This window comes from Diabrotica undecimpunctata, chromosome 10, assembly GCF_040954645.1.
Source record: "Diabrotica undecimpunctata isolate CICGRU chromosome 10, icDiaUnde3, whole genome shotgun sequence".
NCBI classification, from domain to species: Eukaryota; Metazoa; Arthropoda; class Insecta; order Coleoptera; family Chrysomelidae; genus Diabrotica; species Diabrotica undecimpunctata.
The window spans coordinates 19,767,729-19,792,773 of NC_092812.1; the positions used below are offsets into that span (position 1 = coordinate 19,767,729).

Here is a 25,045-nt window from a genome sequence, read left to right on the forward strand (position 1 = left end):
AAGCCCTACATTTGAAGTCCATTCTGTAACTACAGTCAGAGCCTGTTGCATTCTATCTCTGATGGTGCCATTCAATTTATATTTTCTTTATTTTTAAACGTTTTTATTACATTGTTACTAAATCGTTGCGATACATTTTTCTTATTGAATAGAGGTAGAAGTAGAAATAGACCATTTTTGGGTTTTTTATTAGTTAATGCAATGTACCATTACCTTAATACTCGACATTCGGCGTGATTCACGAATAAAAATCTAAATATAATGTGCTATATGCAGAATATGTATTTTATCTATTTTACGAAGACATTTCTCGTTAAAAAAACTTATAATACAGTTATTCTATTGAATATATTTAGTTTTAAACACTATGTTACATGTAATTAATCTTTGCAATACGGTCCTGGTAGGAAAGACTAATCTGGTTAGATAATATATTGGGTAGGCGGTACTGATACAGTAATTATCTTCCAAAATAGATAAAAGATTGCTGAGAGGATAACACTGTTTTCCTATTTTCGATGACGCCATTGGATAATAGCAATATATTTGATTATTTGTTGTGACAGGGCGTTAGGCTCAGTAATTGTTTAGTCACCATATGATTTCAATGACAATGCGAGATAAATAGGAAATATTGCTCCTTTTATTATGTGTACTATAATATTCTCTACTTTTATCAAGAGTGAGAAGAGAGTCTATGTTTTATTTATACTTGTTTTGCCCACAATTTTATTTCGCATTTTCTAAATGTTTTGTTAATAAGATAAGCTTTTAATTGAATAAATACGAGAAATAAATAAACGCATTATTTTTATTGCTATATTTCTGCTTATATTTCTCGTGCAATTCAACTGTCCAATAAATTTACTCGTATTCGTTGGTAAACCTCTTTTCATCATCTTGTGATTGACAATTTGATACGGTACGGCATTCATATACATAGTTTCGGATCGTTATTTAGATTACTTTTTTGCAGTGCCGTACATATCGGCTGGTACAGGGGTGAGAAATCTAGGGCGCAACCCCAACCCTTTTTTTTTATATAACAAAAAATTTTTTTTGTTATATATGGTATACAGCCAAACTACAGGAACTTAGATTCCTTGTGGAAATTCAGAAATATTTTCAATTTTTAATTCATTATTTTTTATCTGACTTTAATATCATTCTAGATACTCTCAAGATCATGATAGTAAACAGAGCTCGAAATAATCTTCAACACATTAAAGAGATTGTGGGCTTTGAAGTAGTAAATAGTTTTATATACCTGGGATCCCTAATAACAAATGACGGAGGGTGTGACAGAGAGATACGTAGAAGGTTGACTATTGCTAGAACAGCTATGATGAAACGTAACAATTTGGAAAAATTCTAGCATAACAATACACACAAAACTAAGGCTGGTAAGGGCACTCATTTTTCTCATAGCCACATATGCATCCGAAAAGTGGACCTTAAAGATAGCGGATAAAAATAAACTAGACGCTTTTGAAATGTGGGTATACCCCCGCGTGTTAAGAATATCCTGGATTGATCATCGCACTAACGTATCGATATTAGAACAACTTAAAGTAAAGGATAGATTGCTTAAACAAATACAACAGAGATATTTGCAGTATTTTGGACACATTGCTAGAAGAACTAGGGGAAGATAGTACATTGTGGAATAAGCAGAAATCTAAAAGGTCTAAATGTTTAGCAAGGAACATCCTAGCTAAAAGGCCTGGTAGAACTGAGTACAGCTTAAATTTTACAACAAAGACAGAAGCTTTCAAACTTTTTTTCCAATCGGAACTGTTGAGAACTGTTCAAAACGAACTGCTGGATTCAAAGTTATATGTCGCTCGTGGATTAATAAGTAAAGAGGTAGAAATGACTTCTTATGCGGCAATCGAGGCTGATGAGACTACGGATGCTTCCGTTCAAGATCAAATGGTTTTAATTTTGAGATATATCCTTGGCAACCAAACCTTTGAGCAATTTTGAGGATATTTTTTACCTGATTCGCATAATGCAGAGGGCATTAGTAAGTAGTAACGAAACGTCTACCCCGGGGATCACATATTCGTTGGAAATTCAACAGCCGAGCTGTAATCACCATCTTCAGTCACAAAGACGATCTCATACAATGCAATGTTTTGGCAATAGCCAAAAACAAGACAAAACATTTTACTTTTTCTAATTTATCTGTAATTTCACTGGAAGTAGACACTAAAGTAAGGCGAAATCGGCACTGACGTGTGTTTTTAGCGCATAGGCAATAAATAATTTTTAAATCAGAGGAAGCTCAGTGGTCTCTTTGCTTTAATAAATATGCACCGTGGCATTAAGGCAATTTTTATCGCTCATGTAATTTCTTAACCTCACTGCACTCGGCTAATAAACTCTACAACATTTAACTTTAATGCTTTTTTACTTAAATAACAAGTAAACTGACACCAAACTTTTTTACAGAAAAAATGCCACGAAGCAAAAGTAGAATAAAAAGAGACAAAGTGGATGTAGGTGCTTTGCAGAAAACTGTCGAAGATGTCCTCAAAAATAAGATTCCAGTTCGACAAGCTGCCAAAAAATATGATATTTGTCGATCAACCTCATCTAATCATATTCGAATTCATGTAAACTCCGAACGTCCTACATTCGAATACAACGCGAACAACGATGTTAAAAAAGTGTTTTCACTTGAACAAGAGTCACAGTTGGAGCAATACTCAGGCAGCGTCGCTTCATTATGGACTCACAAAAAAAGGTGCAAGATTCTTAGCATTTCAATACGCACGTGAAAACAAGATAAAAACACCAGACAATTGGACTTCAAATGCTACCGCAGGCAAAGAATGGCTAAGACACTTCATGAATCGGCATCCATCAATGTCTTTAAGGAAACCCGAGGCTACAAGCCTGCCAAGGTCAACCAGTTTTAACTAAGAAAATATCCAAGCTATTTTCAACAATCTTAAAACAGTAATGTCACGCTATAAGTTTTCCCCTGCCAATATCTATAATTTAGATGAAACCGGAATTCTTCAGTCAATCTAAGATAATAGCCTAAATAGGTGTAAAGCAACTAGGTAGTATGACATCCGGAGAAAGAGGGATCAATATAACTTTGATTGCTGCGGTTAATGCTATCGGTAACCATGTGCCACCCATGTAGATATTCCCTCGCTTGTTTTTCAAGGACCACATGTTACATGGTGCACCACCGGGTTCAATTGGAGGCGCAAATCCATCAGGATGGTCAAACAAGAAGTTCTTTTTACACTACTTGCAGCATTTTATAGCCCACGTTAAGCCGAGAGAGCAAGAAAAAGTGCTACTAATACTCGATAATCACGAGTCCCATATTGCAGTTTCCGTGATTGATTTGGCGAAGGAAAATAATATTGTGCTATTAACGTTGCCGCCACACACCTCGCACAGAACTCAACCTCTTAACAGGACTGTTTTTGGACCATACAAAACCTACTACAACACCATAGCTAATGAGTGGATGATGACCATCCTGGACGTCCTATCAGGTTGTATAACGTAGCTGAATTCGTAGGCAAGGTATTTGCAAAAGCATTTACCCCTGCAAATATTGTCAAAGGATTTGAAAAAACAGGGATATGGCCTGTTAATGAAAATATATTTGGCGACCACGAGTATCTGTCGTCCTATGTAATAGATTGCCCAAATGCAGAATCAGAAGAGAATCCTAATGCGGCATCTTGCTCATCAAGCCTTCAACTATCCGTAAATACATCAACATCAAACTTGACACCGGCACTTCCACTGCAGTCTAATGACAACAAGGCAAATAATGCTGACTTCAAAAGCCCGTTTGTAGTGCGCCCATTCCCCAAAGCCGTAGCTCGAAAGACTTCTGAAAGGGGACGAAAGCGTGGTAAAACAAGAATTTTGACAGAGAAAGACGAACTATTGCAAAGTAAGGTGAAAAAACCAAAGTCAGTCAAAAGGAAGGTTCTCTGCAATAGTTCAGATGAATCTGATGAAGAGATAAAAAATATAACAAAGGATTCAAGTGACGAGGATTTAGAAACTTTTCTGACAAACGAAAATGAAAATTCATTAGAGCAACAGGAACATGAAGAAATACTGAGCTCTTCTAAGTTAAAAGAAGGTGGTTTTGTTCTCGTAAAATTGGTCAGTAAAAAAATATTGCACACTATGTTGCCAAGATAGTTGAGGTTTTAGATGACGAATACATGGTCAAATATTTAAAAACACTTATTGGAAACAATAAATTTGTCTATTAAGATGAGGAAGTCTCTTGTGTCTCCGAAGGCGACATAATAAAAAAACTGCCTTCACCAGATTTGGTTGGAACGTCACAACGCCAACAAAATATGATGTCCTTTAATATTAAATTTGATACATACAATGTAAAGTAATCATGTTTGTCATTTTATAATTCATGTAATAAATAAGATTCCGTTAGTTTGTGTCGTTTCTTCTTAATCGAAGGTAATTTGTTCTCTGACCACAGGTACAACATAATGTGGACAAAGGTACAACACAGTGTCGTACCTTTGGACGACCTGTCAATAATTTTTTTTTAAATGTAACTGAAACGAATCCATAGACCTATGCTTTGTCATTTATAGTTAAAGGTTGTATCTACTTCTGTATGCTTCAATGGTCGCTATAAAGCAATTTTTAAACATTTTGAGCCAAACGACATGAAATTTACCCAAAGGTACAACACTCTCCCTAATGACAAAACCTTCTTTCTACGATTCTGTTATTAACATTTTTGCAAATAAAGGAAATCGCCGAACTGCATTAAAATATAAACAATAGTTTTCAAAATAAATTTTTCTTTTTCCGACTTGTTCGTTTTTAATTTGTGTTAATTTTATAGGAGAATAATCTATTTAGTTTGTTTATTGTTCAAAAGTCACCACTGTATTGGAGTGGTGATGTCCTTGAAAGTATTTTGAACCAGTAGAATCCTTAGGTACATGGGTAAGTTTGCTGTAAAAATGTAGCTAGCAATAATTATCTTTTACAAACACTTTTTGGTTGTTCATAATTTCGTATTTGCCGCTCAAAATAATAGTACCCCACCGTTTATTTTATTCACGAACCGCCACTGTCATTATTGTATTTTTTAAAACAACTTCATTTTTTTGTCAATTGTCATTTTTCACCGGGGGTCATTTTTGACCCTCGTTGGTCCTCCGTGTAATAAAAAAAGGTTGGTTATCGGAAGGTTAATACGAATGCTTTCAAATTTTTCAATGCTTTTCATTGTGATTGTTGTTTTTATTCTCCAGTCCTTTTTACCAAAAGAATTTTTAAATGATTTAGAATAAAAAAATTTAAATACGGATACGTATTATCACTTTCTTTCTCATATTACTAATTGGTAAGTTTTCATTATAATTAAATTAAATTTTATTTCTATTTATGTAATTAAACGAGTGAACACTCTGGTATGAAGTTTAGCGATTTCACCCTCATTATTCATGTAATCTCTATACTGTCTAGTTAACCCGCTGTTCAGTAAAGTCACAGTTCCATTCTAAATTAAATCAATTTTGAGAGATTAACGCCAACGTGAAATGTAAGTGAAAAACAAAGGGCTTACCGAATTAACGCTTTCAGTAGTAATGTGTTCCACCGTACAGCCGTTAACTTGAGCGGAGTTGCTCAAGTTTATTTGATTGTTTGATTTTCTTGAAATCGTTCCAATTTCCGCTTTAAACCCGCCAGCTGGGTCATCCGTCTCCAAAGCATGGGTCAGGTAGGAGATATAGGATGTAGCCAGTCTTAAAGTTTTTATCTGAAACAAAAGGACAACATGACGTAAACATTTTAATAGATCCGGCGCAAACATAAATCACACTTAAGTCAGACAAAATTCCCTTCAAATACACTCTCCGGAAACGTTGAAATACACTAGGGCCGTATAAAGGAACAAGAGATTTTAAGGGAGTCCCAAAAACTGTGTTGGTATTTATGGCATTTATGCTTTCAGCTTTATTTTATTGTAATTAATCAGATCATAAACAATTAAAATGTTAGCAGAAAAATGTAATGGGAAATGTTAAACAGGGTGAATTTGCTGATCATGTATGACTCATATCACCAAAAAATAATTATTTATTTTAATAACGATTTTCGGGGCACAAATCAAAACTCCAATATAAAGTAATATTAAATAAAATTGTGGTTAATTCTCATAAAAAAAAGAAATATATTAAGGAATATCAACCAAATCAACCAAACTGTCCAGAAATGATGAGATGTCCTTCTTCTTCTTCCTTCTTGTATGTAGGCTTTAAAGCCTGTTGCTTTTTCAATATTAGCCTTCTAAATTGTTTAAATTATCGCACCATCCTTTTCTTGGTCTGCCAATACTTCTTCGTCCATTTGGTGACTTATCTCGTGCTATTCGTACTATCCTATCCTCTGCCATTCTACAGATGTGTTCGTTCCACTCCTGTTTCCGTTTTGTCACCCATGAATTTATGTCTTCTATATTGCATGCTCTTCTTATGTTTTCGCTTCTCCCCCTATACAACAGACTTTTCCCTGATATTCGTCGGAGTATTTTCATCTCTGTTGTTTCTAGTTGTCGTCTCGTTTTAGATATGTCAGGTCTTGTCTCCGCCGTGTATGTTAATATAAGTCTAATTGCTGCTTTATAGATTCTTGTATTTGTGTCTTGTCTTAGGTGTTTGTTCTTCCAGATTGTGTCATTAAGAGATCCCGCCGCTTTACTTGCTTTTAAGCTTTGTTGTCGTACTTCTTCCTCAACATCTCCCTGACTAGTTATATCTATTCCCAGATATCTAAACCTTGCTTTCTGCTTTATTATCTTCCCATCAATTTCGATTTTACATCGTAGTGGGTATTTAGATGTTGTCATACATTTGGTTTTTTCTGCTGATATTATCATATTGTATTTCTTGGCTGTTGTATTGAAGATGTGTGTTAATCTTTGGAGTTCGTCTTCTATATCGGCGATTAATGCGGCGTCGTCTGCATAACATAATATTTAGATTTCTTTGTTCACCATTCTGTAGCCATGACCTTTACGTACTGCTTGCATTATTTCATCCATTATTATATTAAAGAGAAGTGGGCTTAACGAGTCACCCTGCCTGACTCCGCTTTGTATTGGTATACACTGTGTTAGTTTTCCATTTACCTTTGCCTGTATTCGATTATGGAAGTAGACGTTTTCGATGGTTTGTATAATATTGATTGGTATGTTTATTTTATACAGTAGGTGTAAGACGTCTTCCACTTGGATGAGCTCGAAAGCCTTTGTCAGGTCTATAAAACATATATATGCTGGTTTATTGTACTCGATCGCCTTTTCTGTGATTTGTCTTAGTATAAATACGGCGTCTACGCATGTTCTTCCTGATCTGAATCCTTGTTGTTCATCTCATAAAGTTGTTAGTTTATTGATTTTGTTCTTCTTTATCTCCTTTCTTGAACTTTGGTATCAATATACTGTTTCTCCATGCGTCTGGTATCTTGCAGTGCAATATTAGTTTTGTTATCTCTAGTCCGTGTTTTAGAAGCTCGTTGGTTATTCCGCCTAGTCCTGGTGACTTTCTATTTTTGAGTGAATTTATGGCTATTTCTACTTCCTGAAAACTGATTTCTATTTCGTGTCTTAATTCAGGTACGTTATTGTGTTGATTATTATTTTCCGTTGCTTGAAATAATTCCGTCAGGTATCGTTCCCATTCGGTTGCTGGTATGTTATTGTATTCCTTCAATTCTGCCATTTCTTTCCGTTGGTTTCTTATGAATCTCCATATTTGTTTTTGTGTACCGTAGAAGCCGCTTTCCATCCTTTTTGTAAACTGCTCCCAGAGTTCATTTTTTGTTCTTTACTAACTGTATTGTTTCATTTCGTATTCTTCTATAGGTGTCTCGGGATTCTGAAGTATTTGATGTTTTGTATCGATAACTTCAGAGTAATTATTCGTCAACGCCATAAATATCTTGTTTTTAGAACATCCGGGATAATAAACGCAGCACCAAAATAGATGATAGGTACTCTTTTTGACATTTTTGACTAAGGCGTATTAATATTACACACAGAGTACACACAGAAGATCTTTCACAAAGCAGAGTGAAAAGGTTTACGTTGTTAAACGATTTTTAAAATTTACATATTTACATTCACGTTAAGATAAGAATTTGTCAAAAATTTTTCCGATCAGCGATAGAGAAGGCACTCGATTTTATGTTAAAGTTAAAGAAAGGAAATAAAGATTACCTTTGATAATTTGGTATCTGCTGGTACATTGGGAATACAGTCTCTCAAATCTGCATAGGCCATATTAATGGACTGGGTTCTTCGTCTTTCTTTTTTATTCGCTGTTGTTCTTCTTTTGACCACTCTTACAAAAGATCCTGTCGTGTGTATTTCTGTGTCAGGATTATGGGGATTTGGATATGCTAAAATGATCATATTGAATTATTTCAGCTAATAAGATCTTATTAAATTGTAGTGTTAATGTTATTCTACTTACGTTGGTTAATAGGTCCAAGCCTGTATATATTTGAGTGACCTACTGTTGCGTATAGTGGGTATGTGCCCCCTAATGTACTGTTAATGATTTTTGGCGATGTGGTATCTGGTCTGGATGGACTGTGTGACCAAAAATTTGTATCCTCTCCACCTACTGTACTTCCACCATCTAAAAAAGAAAACACAAATGAACTGAAACTGCTGCCGATAAAGTGAACTAGAGATTAAGAAAAAAGATTTTTATTCGAGAGTCGTGATGCAGATGCACTTAATGCTCAGTCGTAATCGCTAATTCTGGTGATTGTGATCAAGCTAAGGACAGCTCAACCCCGGATATCAAATAATACCTAGGCTTCATTATCCTTCCTCTGTCATGCAGGGATCAGAATGCGGGGAAAAGGGTCTAGTGAGCGAGTATGGGCACAGCAGCGGAATAGATTTAGATATCTATGGAAGCAAAGCCCCTATCCATAATCTAATGAATAACATTAATAAAAATTTCACTTCTACAGAATTTATAAAAATTACCAGTTTTCTCATTTTTCCCGGAAAGTTACTGCTGTAAAGTTATCCTAAAAACAAAAATTTGTCGGACTCGGAAATCTTAAGCCGCTCAAGAAAATTCAGCTTACTGGTAACTTTTTCCTTGTATAATTGCTCGTGGACTATAACTTTATAGTGTAAGTTTAAATGTTGTTTATTGAATGTAATAATTTTTAACTGAATCTGAATATATTTAACATTGGATTAAATTTTCCAAGTGAAATGTATAAAGTCCATGCAAATGCAATGCATATTATGTAAAAGTAGCTTAAGTGAGAAGCAGAACGAACTAAGTATTCGTACATCGAGTTTAGTAGCAAATATATTATAGAATCAGTAGGAAGAATTTAAAAGAGGCAGAATTGGGAATTAGCAGAAAATTACGCAAGATTTTACTTTAGAGAATACAGAAAACATACTCAAAATAAAGAATCAAACATCGGACGAATTTATAGAAAAATTAATGCGAGAAGCTAAAATCAATAGATAACTATATCAAAGAAGACATCAAGTTTTGGCCTTCGCAGACAACATGATTCGCGAAAAAGAAACTATAGGTAGAAACTGTAAATGTTGATCTACACTTCTGCTTTGTTGACTACGAAAAAGCTTTCGATAAAGTAAGACATAAAAAACTAATATCAATACTTATGAACAAGCGCATTGACAGTAAAATCATAAATATAGTGCAAACATTATATTGGAACCAAAGTGTCATAGTTCAAATTAATGGGCAACACTCAGAAGAAATGAAGATCTGTAGAGGAGTTAGACAGGAATGTGTTTTATCGTCACTTTTGTTTAACTTATATTCTGAAGAAATTTTCCAAAACACGCTCAATAATATCAAAGCGGGAGTTAGCGTTAACGCAAAATTAATTAATAAATACGTTATGCAGACGACACTGTGATCATAGCAATGAGTATAGAAGATCTACAACATCTTATCGAAAGCTTAAGTATAAATAGTGCTGAGATGGAATTACTATAAACGCTAAAAAAACGAAGTACATGCTAATCACTAATTACAAAAAGACCACAAAATATACATCACCTATTGACAATCAATGGTAACGTGATAGAACAAGTAGACAAATATCAGTACTTGGGAACTTTTATCAATGAAACCAATGATCTTCTTCTTCTTAACATGCCATACACCAAAGTGCGTAGGCGACTATCTCATTACCAGAATTCTGTTCTTGGCGGCGTGACACAGCTCTCCTGTATTGTGTATTCCTGTCCATTCTTTAATATTCCTTAACCAGGATAATTGTTTGCGGCCGGCTCCTCTCCTACCTTCGATCTTCCCTTGTAGGATTAACTGTGGTATTTCATATTTTGCCCCTCTCAATATGTGCCCAAAGTAACCAATCTTGCGTTTTTTAATTAATTCAAAGAGTTCTCTTTCCACCCTGGCTCTCTTAAGGACGCCATCGTTTCGAACTCTATCCACCAAAGGTATACGCATCATTCTTCTCAATGACCACATTTCAAATGCTTCAAGTTTGTTGATAGATGTTTTTTTCAAAGTCCACGTTTCCATGCCATAAAGCAAGATGGACCATATGTAGCACTTGGCCATTCTATAGCGTATTTCGAAATTTACGTTTTGATTCCATAGGAGCGGTCTGAATTTCACGAAAGCTTGTCTTGCCTTTTGTATTCGGGTTTTTATCTCTTGTTGTGGATCCGATTGGTCATTGATTGTGGTGCCAAGGTATTTAAAAGTTTTCACGCGTTTTATGCGATCGTCACCTATGCATATTATCGGGTTTTCTGGAGGGTTTCTGCTAATGACCATATATTTCGTTTTCAAAATGTTGATTTTAAGGCCATATTTTTTACCTATGCTATTCATCCTATCAAGTAATAACTGCTGATTTTTCAAATTATCAGTTATAATCACTGTGTCGTCCGCATAGCGTAGGTTGCTAATTGGTATGCCATTCACCTTAATGCCTAATTCCGTGTCTTCTAATGCTTCCGCAAATATATTTTCAACATATAAATTAAAAAGCATCGGAGAGAGTATGCAGCCTTGGCGGACACCTTTCCGGATTTCAAATTCATCCGTATATTGGTCTTGATCAATCCTCACCTTTGCCATTTGGTTCCAGTATAGATTCTGAATAATTCTGATCTCCTTCTGGTCAATGTTGGCCCTATGTAGTAGTTCCATCATGATATCATGTTTAACATTGTCAAATGCCTTCTCGTAGTCGATGAAGGTGAGGTAGACATCTTTTCGTTGATCTAAACAGTTTTGTATTAAGGTGTTCAAACATAAAATTGCCTCTCTTGTTCCTAGTCCTCCCTTAAAACCGAATTGTGTTGACCCGCTAAGTTCTTCTAGTATCTTGTACATTCTTGAGTGTAATATTCTAAGGAAGAGTTTCAGCAAGTGACTCATTAAATTGATTAAGAGGTGTTCATTGCATTTTGTGGCATTAGCTGTTTTTGGGATCATCACAAAGGATGACTGCAGCCATTCTCGCGGAATGTAACCAGTATCATAAATTCTATTGAACAGCTTTACCAAGATTTCGATATTCTCCTCGTCTATTAGTTTTATTGCTTCTATATTAATTTCATCTGGACCTGTTGCTTTATGCATCTTTGTGGTTCTAACTGCATATTCTATTTCACTTCGCATTATTGATGGCCCTGATAAGTTTTCGGAAGGAAGTTTGCGCGTTGTTTGTGTTGGTCTTTCGTCATTAAAAAGTCTTTCTGCGTATTCTTTCCACGCCATTGCTATCTCCTCTTCTGACTCTATGTATTCGTTTCTGTCGTTGCGTATTCTTGTTCTGTGGTGCCTTTTGTGTATATTCGATATTTCTTTGATCTTCTTATGTAGTCCAAAACTATCTCCTTTTTCCTGCAATTGTTCTATTTCGTTGCACCTTTCCACCATCCAACGTTCTTTTGCTTTCTTAACCTTCTGGCGAATTTCTTTGTGTATCTGTTTGTATTTGTCTTGATTACGTTGTTGTTTATGTTGTCTTCGCTTTTCCATTAGATCCATAATTTCGTCCGTCATCCATTCGTTATGCTTTCTCTTTCTGATCTGTGTTTTAACTTCCCTGTTTGCTGCCAGAATCGTTCCTTTACTATCATTGACCATCTCTTCGATATCATCTTTTTGTTCTATTATTCGCATTCTTTCATTAATTTGATTTGCATAACTCTTCTTCAGATTTTCGTCTCTCATCAGTTCTCTTTTATTTATAGGCGTGCTGGTGTTTGTATTTGTTCTCTTAATTTTTGCTAGTTTTAACGTCACATCTGCTATTAGCGGATTATGATCGGATGCAATATCAGCACCTGGATATGCTGCGATTCTTTTGATAGCGTTACGAAATCTTCTGTTTATTAAAACGTAGTCAATTTGGTTTCTAATTATTCGATTTGGACGGTCTCCTGGTGATTTCCAAGTATATAACTTACAAGGTGGGAGCTGAAACCATGTGTTCATGACGACAAAACCGTTCTCCTGGCAGAATTCACACAGCAGGTCGCCTCTTTCATTTCTAACTCCAAGACCGTACTCTCCAATTATGTCTTCATATCTACCTTTACCCACCTTGGCGTTAAAGTCGCCCATTATTATGTGTATGTCCTCTTTCTTTGTTAGTCTTATTGCTTTTTCCAGATCTTTATAGAATTTAATTATTTCTTCTTCTGACTTCTGCTGTTGGTGCATATGCTTGTGTCACATTTATGTTTACTGGTTTGCTGTCATTTTGATCAACATGACTCGTTCGGAAATTGGAACAAAATCTGTCACCGATTTACTGGTCTTCCTGTCAAGAGCAATAACCACTCCATGTCGGTGATGTCTATCTGTTGGGTCACTACACGAGTAATACATAGTAATCTTATCTTTCGTAAACTGTCCAGATCCAGTCCATCGGACTTCACTGACTCCCATTATATTTATTTTCAGCCGATTCATTTCCTTTATAAGGTTGTGTAGTTTTCCTGGTTCGTAAAGACTATTAACATTCCAAGTTGAAATTCGTTGGATATCATCTATTTGGCACCGGGAGATTCTTCGCACCCTCTGACCATCTAAGGCGTGCCCGGGACTGTGGGCCATTGTTTTGTTTTGTTCTGCCATAATGAGATGAGTTATCCTGGGGAAAAAGTAGTTCTGTGGTATCCCGTTACTTTCAACACCGCAGTACCACAGCCATTCAAACTGTCCTAGTCATGCCTGTGGAATTCCAATAACAAGCCGGTACAATATAATTTCTTTTGCGCCTTGTGTTGGTACTGGTGATCGCTGCTGCCCTTCGCCAGGGTTGAGGACTAGGAGGGATAAATATGGAGGGTGTAGGATAAAGGTTATGGGACATGAGATTCCACGGTGTGGGATGGTGGAATATCATGAGCTAGCGTTGGCAGGGTCGCTAATCCCTGAAGTAGGTCTGTTTCCACCGGGATCGTGAAAAGTACCCACCCGCTACCCTAACCTAACCTAACCTAACCAATGATCATACTGCAGAAATAAACAGGCGAATAAAGATTGCCAAATCAGCATTTATACGAATGAAGCCACTCCTAACGTGCAAAAATCTAAATTTCAAGATCAGACTACGTACCATTCGCTGTTATATATTTTCAATATTATTATATGGAGCTGAGACTTGAACATTAAAAAAATGCAATTTAAACAGAATTGAGGCTTTCGAACTCTGTTTATAGACCAGAAAACTGGAATATCTAGGCCACGTGATAAGAGGACCAAAATATGAAAATTTGAGACTCATAATATAGGGAAAAATTCAAGGAAGAAGATCTGTTGGCCTAAGGCAGAACCCATGGTTGAATGATCTACGTGATTGGTATCAATGCAGATCGATTGATTTGTTTAGAGCAGCAAGTTCAAAAATAAAAATAGCCATTATGATTGCCAACCTCCGTAGAGAGACGGCACTCTGAGAAGAAGATAATTGAAACACAAACAAAATGTACGCAATGGACAGAAATGGACAAAAGTTTTTAAAGTAGAAGTAAAATAAGAAAGATCATACTTAGACCACAATAAGATTGTTCTTAAGAATAATTAGGTTCCAATCCAATTTAAATTATTGTTGAAAACTCCTTTTTAAACCACAACTCAATTAAATCATAAATATTATGGCGTCGAATTAAATTCTACAATTTTGTAGAAATATACAAAACTTCCTTTTCACAATATTTATAATTTAAATGTTATTAGAGTGCAAGCCACTGGAAAATTTATCTATCTAACATGAAGGTAAAAACTACAACTCTTCAGTATATTTAGATAAGACTTTTGACAAAAATAACTCGATTACTATACTGGTTTACTCTATAGAGTTCATAAAATTTGATAAATAAACATTTCAGAAAATTTCAAACACATTCGCGGTCTACTTCATGATGACGCATGTCTTTTGTTATAGCATAGGGATATACGTTTTCCTTTGAACAATTTTGGTTAAATAAGCTATTTTTATGTTTTTAAATACTTGCAAAAGAAAGGTTTTCTTTATATATTCGGTTTGTTATATTCTAATGATTTTTCTTGTACTTGCACCCTCTTGCACAACAAACTGGTAATGTTTATAGACTATCTAAAAGGAACAGGATAGAAACTACAGTAGATTCAACCAACCTACACGTCTAAACGATTAATGGAAATCGCAGAAAATCTTTCGTTGTAGTAAAAGGCACAGTAAACTGCACTGGTATTCTCCATAATGTTTAACACTTTGCTAAATTTTAGGTATAAAATAAATATAAATAAATATATAAAATTTAGGTGTGTCATTAACCCGTTGTTCACAGTTTTGCATATTTTGTTACATTTTTTTAATAAATAGTGTTCTTGCATAATGATATTTAACGTAAATTTCTTTCACCTACTTGTTTAATGATTTTTTTCTGAAAAAAATACTACCGTGCTAAGGATAATTTATATTTAAAGTGGGTGTATACTAGTTCGCTCCCGCGGTCAGATTTTGATACCCCACAGAAAAGGGGCATAGGTAAATTCACTCCGGCCATATATTTCTTAGAAAAGATATTTGAATAATGTCTTCTCAAACTTTGTATTTACCTATTAACACAACACTACCATCATTGTTTAAAAAAGAATGAGTCTTTTTTAAACAATGCTACTATATAACACTACTTCTTACTTAGAAAAATATTAAAATTATAACGATAATATCACTAGATTACTTCGATTGTTTCGTCTGTTGTACAACCCTCGTCCTTTTTAGGGTGTAGTAGTTGTATATAAGTACCTATTTTTCTATAGTAGTGTAGTGAAGCGGTACTTTAAAGTAAAATGAGTAATTTGGAAGAAAATAAAATATAGTCGAAACGTAGAGTGTTATCTCCAGAAGAACGGCGTTTAGTTCTGAAAGTCGAAAGTTATTTCAATTTCGAAAAAAATAATATGGCTCCATTGACATCTGTTATAGCAGTTCAGAAACGCACATGCGATGTTTGCGGTACCTCAGAGAGGACATTCCGAAGAATTAATAACATGAATTAGGATGAAATAAATAAAGTGAGCAAGAGAAATCGTCGACATCCAAAACCTTTAGATTTGCACCAGTCAATTAAACTTGCAATTAAAAATATTATATATAATACATAAAAAGCCAAAGAACATGTAACAATTAGTGCTGTGTTACAAAAAATAAAAGACAAGGAACTGTGTGATATTAGTTTGTGGAGAGTGCTTAAACATTTAGGTTTTCGACATAAAAAGACAAATAATAGTATTGTGTAAACTCTCTAATGTTGCTTCAAAACGGTGGAATTTAAAAAAAAAATACATGAACAATAAAACGTCTGATAGCCGGAGGCAAGTTGTATTTTTAGATGAAACTTAGATTTTCGCTAAAGGAAATATGTCAAAATCATCCTGGCAAGATGGCACCACGAAATGTTATTCTTCTAGTCGTTCCGGTAATGGTAAACGCTACATTATACTGCATGCTGGAAATGATGAGGGTTTTATTTCTGACGCTAGTTTAATTTTTTCGTCCACAAAGAATACAGGTGATTACCATGGAAATATGGATGTAAATATTTTTGAAGAATGATTTGAAGAAAATTTGTTAAAAAAATTGGAGCGACCATGCATAACAGTGTGGGATAATGCATCCTACCACTCAAGAGTAGAAGAGAGATTTCCTTCAAGCAGCTGAATAAAAGAGGAAATAAAGTTGTGGTTGACAGAAAAGAAAATTTATCACAGTGACATATTTTTAAAAGTCCATTTACTTCAAAGGTGTGGAGAGCACAATATTCAAAAGAAATTTGTTACTGACGAAATGGCTCTTAAATATGGCCATGAAGTTCTTCGACTTCCGCCCTACCATTGCCACTATAGTGCAATTGAGTTAGTTTGGGGTATAGCCAAAAATTTTTATGATAAACATGCATCCAAAACACCAGATGACGCTAACGTTCTTAGTTTATGGAAAGAATCGCTAGAACAAATAAAGGCAGAACAATGGCAAAATTGTATTAGACATACGGAAGACATAATCGTTCAGTCTTTTCAAACCGAGCAAGTTATAAATGAGATCCGGCCTCTAATTATTCGGATAGACAATTCAGATAGTGACGACTCTGATAGTGAAATATCAGACAGTGAATAGGACAAATCGTTTGCTAAAAAGAAGTAAAAAAAAAGTGTTTAGGGAATTCAATTCGGACTTTGTGGTGTGTTTTAGTTAAACGATAAAGTACCTTCAGTCTAATTACTGGATTGCATACTCTCAATAGCTTTGGTATTCATTACTGGACTACACGTGCTTAAATCTTTTGTTTTGTTGAAAACACGGAAGTGGAAAGGCTTGGATGTATTTTATTCAAATTTGGACATCAGCAACTTGGAAAGTATTTTCCAATTTTACTACATGCAAAACCATTCGTATAATTTTCATTCTACGCAAAACTATATACATATTATATTCATTTTGCCTTTGATACAATAAAATCCATATTATTACTGAATATAAAATACAGGAAATTCAATATTTTTCTTTTCAAGCAATCGGAATTAAATATTAACGACCCACTGTTTAAGGCCCACTGATCATGTCTTAATTGCATATCGGCCATCATAGGGTAAAATGACTTTAGTTTAAACTTTTATTTGCTGCAAAAAAAAGGTCTCCGGGATAAACAAATAGAATAAACTTTAAACTAATTAATGGATCGATTTAAAATGTTGAAGGTTTGTTAAGGACCACAATACCCAACTTTGCGCAGAATAACAAATGCGCAGATTGTTTTTTTACAAAAGTTATAAACAAATAACGTTTTTGCCTTATTAATTTTTGAAACAACAAATTAATTTTACAACTTTTAGAAATTGCTATTTTACAGCTTTTTTATGTTTTAATAGACAAAGTTTTGTAATTTTACCCTTTTCAATAAGCTTTTCAATGGTAAGCAAAACATCGAAAAAATGGCATTTTTTACACTAAATTGGTAATAATTAAAAAAAGACGCCGAAATTTATGCGGAAAACATACAGGTTTGCTTTATCTAGGCCTATAATAACTAAAAAAATTGTCAGATATCAGAATTAGTTACAGTCACGAGAGAAATCTTATTTCCTCGGTCTAGTAATAGAATCACGAGTTAGCCATATTCTTGGGTGGGTAAGTTGAGAATACATAAATTTTCAATTATAAACGGCAACGTATGTACATATTTGAGAATACAAGAGGACAAAGCAGTACACCTGCGATACTCGAGCTGTCAACACGTAATTATTAGTGCCTCTAGATTTTTTGCGTAGTGTGGTTAAAATACATTATTATAGTCCGATTAATTTTACATATTTGCTCATTAAACACTATTGAATAGTTTTTGTGAGTTATCAACAATGATCAACGAACCTCTCCCAGTGAAGGGGACACAAGAAAATGAAACACAAAGTTCTATCACCGAAATCCTCGATCCCAACAACAACGTTAAAACGACAGCAATACAAACAGCAGTTCAGTTCAAATCAACCAGCAAAAAAGTAAGGTCTTTAATTTGCAAAAATCTCATATTTATTCGGAGTTTGTATATATTATGTTTTCATTGAAAAGGTAAATGACTAAAACATTGACAATTTAAATCCTATGTCAGTGGGTCACATTCTTCATAAAAAACTTTGCATTAAAAATATTTTAATGACAGGGTAGGGAACAACAGAATTAGATTATAATTAAAATCTGTCAAAGATAGTAATAAACTAATTAGTAATCAAAACCTTGAAAAAGAAAATTTAAAAGCATTTATACCTAATAATCTCTTATTTGGAACAGGTATAATTAAACATGTTGATACTATTTTTGACGAACAGCATCTCATGTAGCAATCACTGACGTTCAGAGAGTGAAACAAAAATCGTGTCTAATGGTGAAACAGTTTTGGTGCCTAGACAAACGGTAATTGTTACATTTGAGGGAAATATTTTACCATCAATATTTTCATTAACTCAGTCTCATGTCTAATAGAACCATATATTTTCATAGTGATGCAATGTTTTCAGTGTTTGAAATACGGCCGAACAATTTCATAGCGTAACAAAACATTCTATAAACTGTGATAAAGAAAGGGAAGAGTCTCATTCATGTCGCGAACCACAAGCTGTTGTATTTATTGCAAAACTAATACTCATAGATCTATTTCAAAAGACTGCTCAGTTCATATAAAACAATACCCAATTAAAAAAAATGGCTGAAGATACTTTAACTTTTTCCGAAGCAAAGCGCAATACTAATTCTTCATATGCTAACACACTTAAGTTACAAAATAAATAAATATATATATATATATATATATATATATATATATATATATATATATATATATATATATATATATATATATATATATATATGTATATAAGCGAGGTTCCTACAGCCTCTGCCGCCTCTCGCATTTCGACCGCCATCGTTTTCTGTCCATCCATCTTCTTTGATGGCTCTATCTCTCATTATGTGCCGTAAATTTTCTTCCTAGGCAACTGAAGGCTTTCTCCTTCTTCTACTTTATTGTAGTATGTAATTTAAGGCTTTCTTTGGCCATCTATCTTCATTCATTCGCTTCACGTGACCATACCATACTAGTTGTCTCGTTTCAATTCTGTCTACACTGGAATATACAGTATTTGTCCTCCTTCTAATATCTTCATTCCTGATATGATCTTTTTTGGATACACCACACGCTCTTCTTAGAAAATCTATTTCTACTACTATTCTTTTTCTATCTTTTTGCGTGATCTGCCAAACTTCTGCCTCATAAGTCATAATAAGCTCTACCAAGGTTCGATTGTCAATTTCGTTTCTTGTGTAATATCTTTACACCATAGTATAGAGTTGAGAATGTTTACCGCTTTTTTTCCCTGCTGCATTCTGTTTTCGATGTCTCATTTGGTAGTGATTTCTTTAGATATTATAGATCCGAGATATTTATATTCATTACATGTTTTTGTGTTTCTAATTTCTAACTCTGGATCTTCTTCATCATCTCCGATTTTAAGATACTCTGTCGTTGACATATTCATATTGAGGCCCCATTTTTCATATTCTTTTTTTAGTTCTCCAAACACGTAATCCATGTCTTCCATCATTCGCTACGACTACCTGATCATCTGCGAAAAATAAAGTTGTTAGACATTTACCACCACCTATGTCTATTCCCATTCCGGATACTTGTTTCCTCCACTGCTCTAGCGATGATTCAATATATATTTTAAATAAGGTCGGAGATAGACAACATCCTTGTTTAAGCCCCTTTGTTATTGGAAATAATTTAGATATAAAGTTTCCTTCTTTAACGACACTTCTTGAATTTTTGTATATACGAGGCGTGTTTTTTAAGTAAGTACCTACCGTTTTGGAATTAAAAAAAGACGTGCAAAGATATGGCAGTAAATTTTATTTTTACATGAAAGCCTGTACCTTAATCTACTTTTCTACATAATTTCCGTGAATATTAAGGCACTTGTCATAACGTGGCACCAGTTTTTGAATACCATCCTGATAAAATTCTGCCGCCTGACTTGTTAACCACTGCATCACAAATGTTTTGACTTCGTTATCGTCTTGAAGACGCTGACCGCCCAGGTGTTTATTCAAGTGCTGGAACAAATGGTAGTCGCTGGGCGCCAGATCAGGGCTGTATGGAGGATGATCTAGAGTTACCCATTTAAATGATTTGATGAGATCTTTGGTCTGATTAGCCACATGTGGACGGGCATTGTCATGCAGCAAAACGATACCCTTACTCAACTTGCCACGTCTTTTGTTCTGGATTGCACGACGCAGATTTTTCAATGTCTCACAATAAGACGCTGCATTGATTGTCTCATTACGAGGCAGAAACTCCACTGGCAATACTCCTTTTCTGTCCCAAAAAACTGTCACATGATTTTCCGGGCAGAAATTGTTTGCTTAAACTTCACTCTTTTGGGTGATGATGAATGTCTCCATTCCATGGATTGTTGTTTCGATTCTGGTGTAACGTAGGCCACCCACGTTTCGTCACCAGTAACAATTTGGTCTAAAAAATCTTCACCTTCACTGTGGTACCGCTCAAGGAAAGTCAATGCACTGCCTAAACGTTGGGTTTTGTGCAAATCCGTCAACATTTTTGGAACCCAACATGAACACAATTTCCGGTAATTCAAGTTCTCGGTAACAATGCGATACAAAACACTACGAGAATACTGAGGAAAGCAGTCGGGCAATGATGAAATTGTAAAGCGTCTGTTTTCTCTCACCTTTTCGTCCACTTTCTGCACCAAATTTTCATTAACGACCGAAGGACGCCCACTCCGTTCTTCATCATGCACAATTGTGCGGTTATCTTTAAATGCTCTCACCCATTTCCTTACCATTCCATCACTCATAATGTTTTGTCCGTAAACTTCAACGATCTCACGATGAATATCGATCGGTTTTACGCCTTTAGCACTAAGAAATCGTATAACGGCCCGTACTTCACAATCAGCGTGACTCACGATTGTTGGAGGCATCTTAAACACTGGAGTAAACAAGTATATAATGAAGAATCAGACTGTAATGGCGTCAGTGCGTAGACAAGAGATGTAGGTAACCAGCGCTCATGCGCGGAACGCCGACCGTAGCGCTGCGGCTGCGGAATACCGAGATTCAAAATACCGGAATCGCAAAACGGTACTTTCTTAAAAAACATGCCTCGTATTTGCGATAGCATCCACTTACTCTCTACTGAGACCTACTTTCGTCAATGTTTGAAACAGTTTGTTCAAAGGTACCGTATCGTATGCCTTCCCTAAATCTACAAACAATAGGTGGGTATATAGATTCCTTGCCGTCCGATTCAAAGCTTTAGCTTTTCGATATAAAATTTAAAACTGTATGAAGCTGTTCGATTAAATGTTACATAAATGCTTAAATTGTGCAAAATACAATGAACAACAATACAATACAATATTAAGACAATTTTTTTAATATACTCGGAAAAGCTTTGATATTTTCCCCATTATCGCTAGTATATTCTTATAAACAGCTAAAGTATTGTTAAAAGTGGAATATATTACCGGAAAATATTTTCAAAACAATAACATATAAATTCCTTTCTTGTATACTGTGACTAAAAAATAAATACAAATTGAACCCATTTAATTCTCAATTATGTGTTGCTAAAAATTTATTTTTGAACAATTCCTTGGTTCTAGTGCACACTGTATAAAATCCAAAACAAATTTTCTAATTAAATAAGGTTCTTTGCTTCCTTCTATTATGTTAATAACGTACACAATCGCTAGACATTTGTGTAACAAATGGTGTGTTCTAGCCTTATAAATTTAGAATAATAAACACTGGCGTTTAATGTCACCATTTATTTTATTAAATATTTTATGTTTCCCATGAAAACCGTTTATATGGACTCAAAAATAAAGCAAAATATGGAGAAAAACGATAATATGATATAGTAAAGAAAACTTGTTTAACACACCATTTATTGTTTTAACTGATAAATACGTGACACTTCTTTGTAATAAAAACAATGTAGAACGGTGCATATATAATGAAAATGTAGAGGGGAGTGCCCTAATATCGTACCATTTTTTTCTTATTCTTCTATCAGGGAAGAGTAAAATTTTAGAGCTGCGATTTTGGACTAAAAATGTATTGTAGTAAGCAATGAAAGGAAATCTGGTATCAAGGATATATTTCTTTCACTTTCAAACTTTCTGAATAATTCTTGAAACTAAAACACAGAATGAAAAATCAAAACAAAGAAATAAAACTAAAATATCCCTGATATTCTTTTGTTAAAACTGTCTAGCTAAAACTTCTTCCTCTTTTCTGCATACACGGAATCAAATTGGGATGCACGCGGGACGTCCCGTCCTGCATTTTATCTCGCAGTTTCGGGAAGGGACAGCGATTTTTGTTGCGGGAGGGGACCGGAACGAGACATCAATTTTTCTGCAGGACGGGACTTTGTCCAGCGGGACGTCCCGCATGTCCTGCAAAAACTGCACTTTTATTATTATCCGAATGATTTGGTAATTAAAGTTAAGTATACAAGTATTTGAATTATGTTTGCAACGTAAAAATATTTATAGAAATTAAAAGATTTTTGTTTTAATGATTCATATTGATGAAATATAATCAATTTCAATTTTTAAAAATAAAAAAATTTAACTTGCCAACAAAAATGAAAATCAGTCATTATTATCAAAAATATCATAATCGTCATCATCATCACTGTCATCACCATTAATTGTTATTATGATTGGACTTATTTCGTTTATTTTATTTTCACGAGTCCACCAATCTTCTATTAGTTTCTTGCACTTGAATATACAGTTGCACCACTCTTCTGGAGTTACAATTGAAAGTGCCTTTCGCCAAGTTTCCCGAACTGCGTCGTCGCTATAACCGTTAGGCCCAATATGGTTGTCATAATATTGTTTTGCTATTCCCCATATATATTCGATGGGATTAAACTGGCAATGATACGGTGGCAGACGTAAAACTTGATGACCGTAACTTTCAATAATCTGATCCACAACAAAGGTTTTTGGTTTTGCGTGGATATTTGCCAAGCGTAATAATTCTGATTTTAAAATATGTTGTGTAAATGGTATATGTTCCTTTGTCAACCATTCTTTAATTTTATTAACAGTCCAAGAATTCGTTGGACTTTTGTTTAATACTTCAGAATGGTAAGGTGCATTGTCTAAAATAATTACGCTGGGCTCACTTAAACCTGGGAGAAGTTTTTCATGTAACCATTTTACAAACATTTCTGTGTTCATATTATCGTGATAGTCACTTGATTTTGATTTATATGAAAATATTAAATCAGCAGCTTCTATAAAACCCGATTTCCCTCCAGCATGTAAAATTATGTGTCGCTTCCCTTCTCCATCAGTATGTTTGATAGACTTTACGTTATCATCTTGCCATATTTTCTTGGTTGCACCCCTAGAAAATATCCATGTTTCGTCTAAATATATAAAATTTGCCCTTTCTTCTTTTAATTTAGAATATTTTCTTAGAAAGTTAATTCTTTTATGCACAACAGAACTTCTTTCACAAAGGGCTTTTCTGTTATCCTCCTTTTGAAATTTGAAACCCAAATTATGTATCACTTGCCATAGACTTGTTCTGCCAATTTCGTCAAATTTTCTATCTTTTAATTCCGAGAGAATTGTATTTAAGGTCACGTATGTATGTTCCTTGTTGGCTCGCATTCGATAAATGGTATCACGAATTTCAAATTTTTTTCCATCTGGAATATCTTTCGTTTTCAATGATAGGCGAGTTTTTCGGTGATCTTCTTTCGGCCATTCATTATTGCGATTTTGTAATACTCCTCTTAGTTTGGTTTCACTAATTCCTAGAGCATCACATACGCGTTGATGAACAGACATTACCGATTTTAAAGGACCGCCATTTTCTTTTTCATCCGTAAAATACTTATGTACACTACAAATTAGACTATCTACATCTAACACACGTCTAGGCATTTTTAAATATTTCCACCAAACATACAATGTCAACACTGGCAAAGAATCAATTCAACTGCAATATTGTAACAAATTTATACCTACCCTAATGCTATTTTAATGTATTTTAAAATATGAGTTATTTATGCAGTTTTTGCCTAGTGACGATGTCACTATTCATTTCTTTGACGATTTCAAATTTCTCTTCATCAGGTAAGTAAATGCTCCTAGGATGTTTACGAGTTGTTTTCTTGCCTTCGTGATACTCAGTCACAGTAAGATCTTCTTGAGAATCTCTGACAGTCTTCATTACAGTTTTTAGCTTACTTTCACTTATCCCGAGTGCGTCACAAACGCGTTGATTTGTACACAATAATGACTTTAAGGTCCACCATTGTCTCTTTCCATGGTAAAGTATTTATGCACATTTGCAATTAATTCATCAATATTCAACTTACGTCTAGGCATGATGGTCACTTGAAACTACACGTTTAAATTACAACATATTGAATTTAGATCAATATGACAGAAACTTTTTAACTGTTGTACTTGAGAGGTAAAATATAATATAACCGCTTTCAAAGATCTTAAACACATTAAGCAAATTAGCCTAATGATCATTAGGAATGCCGATTGTAATTTAATTATGTTTGATAAAAAGTTTAGAAATGGTTAGAAACCGTACATAAACAAATTAAAATGTTTCCCACAATTATTTTAATTTGAAAATAAAAAGTTAAATATATTTACCAAAACCCTAACTTTAAACCGTAATCGCAGAAGTCTCAAAAACGGTACACCCTAACAGATATTATGGTCAATCTAAATCTAACCACCAATATTTAAATTGACAAAATGTTCTAGTTTTTTTACCAAAAGTTAAGTGATACTTTAGTACTTTGTACATCTAGCTTGTTAAGCTGTTTGTTCGTGCTGTTAGGCCGTTGTGGTCTGAGATTAGTTCTCGACGTTTCGCCAACACTAGGGGT

At 34.5% G+C, this 25,045-nt stretch overlaps 2 protein-coding genes across 2 annotated transcripts in view; one reads left to right on the plus strand and one right to left on the minus strand.

Annotated features, from left to right (window-relative positions):
* Positions 1 to 25,045, minus strand: part of LOC140452095 (heart- and neural crest derivatives-expressed protein 2-like) — a 66,465-nt gene that overhangs the window by 18,311 nt on the left and 23,109 nt on the right. The window contains exons 2-4 of the mRNA XM_072546159.1: positions 8,508 to 8,675; positions 8,252 to 8,433; positions 5,597 to 5,791 (exon numbers count right to left, since the gene is read on the minus strand). Coding sequence (XP_072402260.1) covers positions 5,597 to 5,791; positions 8,252 to 8,433; positions 8,508 to 8,675 — 545 coding nt within the window. The remainder of the gene's footprint in view (positions 1 to 5,596; positions 5,792 to 8,251; positions 8,434 to 8,507; positions 8,676 to 25,045) is intronic.
* LOC140452096 (uncharacterized) overlaps positions 17,821 to 25,045 on the plus strand; it is a 92,713-nt gene continuing 85,488 nt past the window's right edge. The window contains exon 1 of the mRNA XM_072546160.1: positions 17,821 to 18,080. Coding sequence (XP_072402261.1) covers positions 17,940 to 18,080 — 141 coding nt within the window. The 5' untranslated portion in view covers positions 17,821 to 17,939. The remainder of the gene's footprint in view (positions 18,081 to 25,045) is intronic.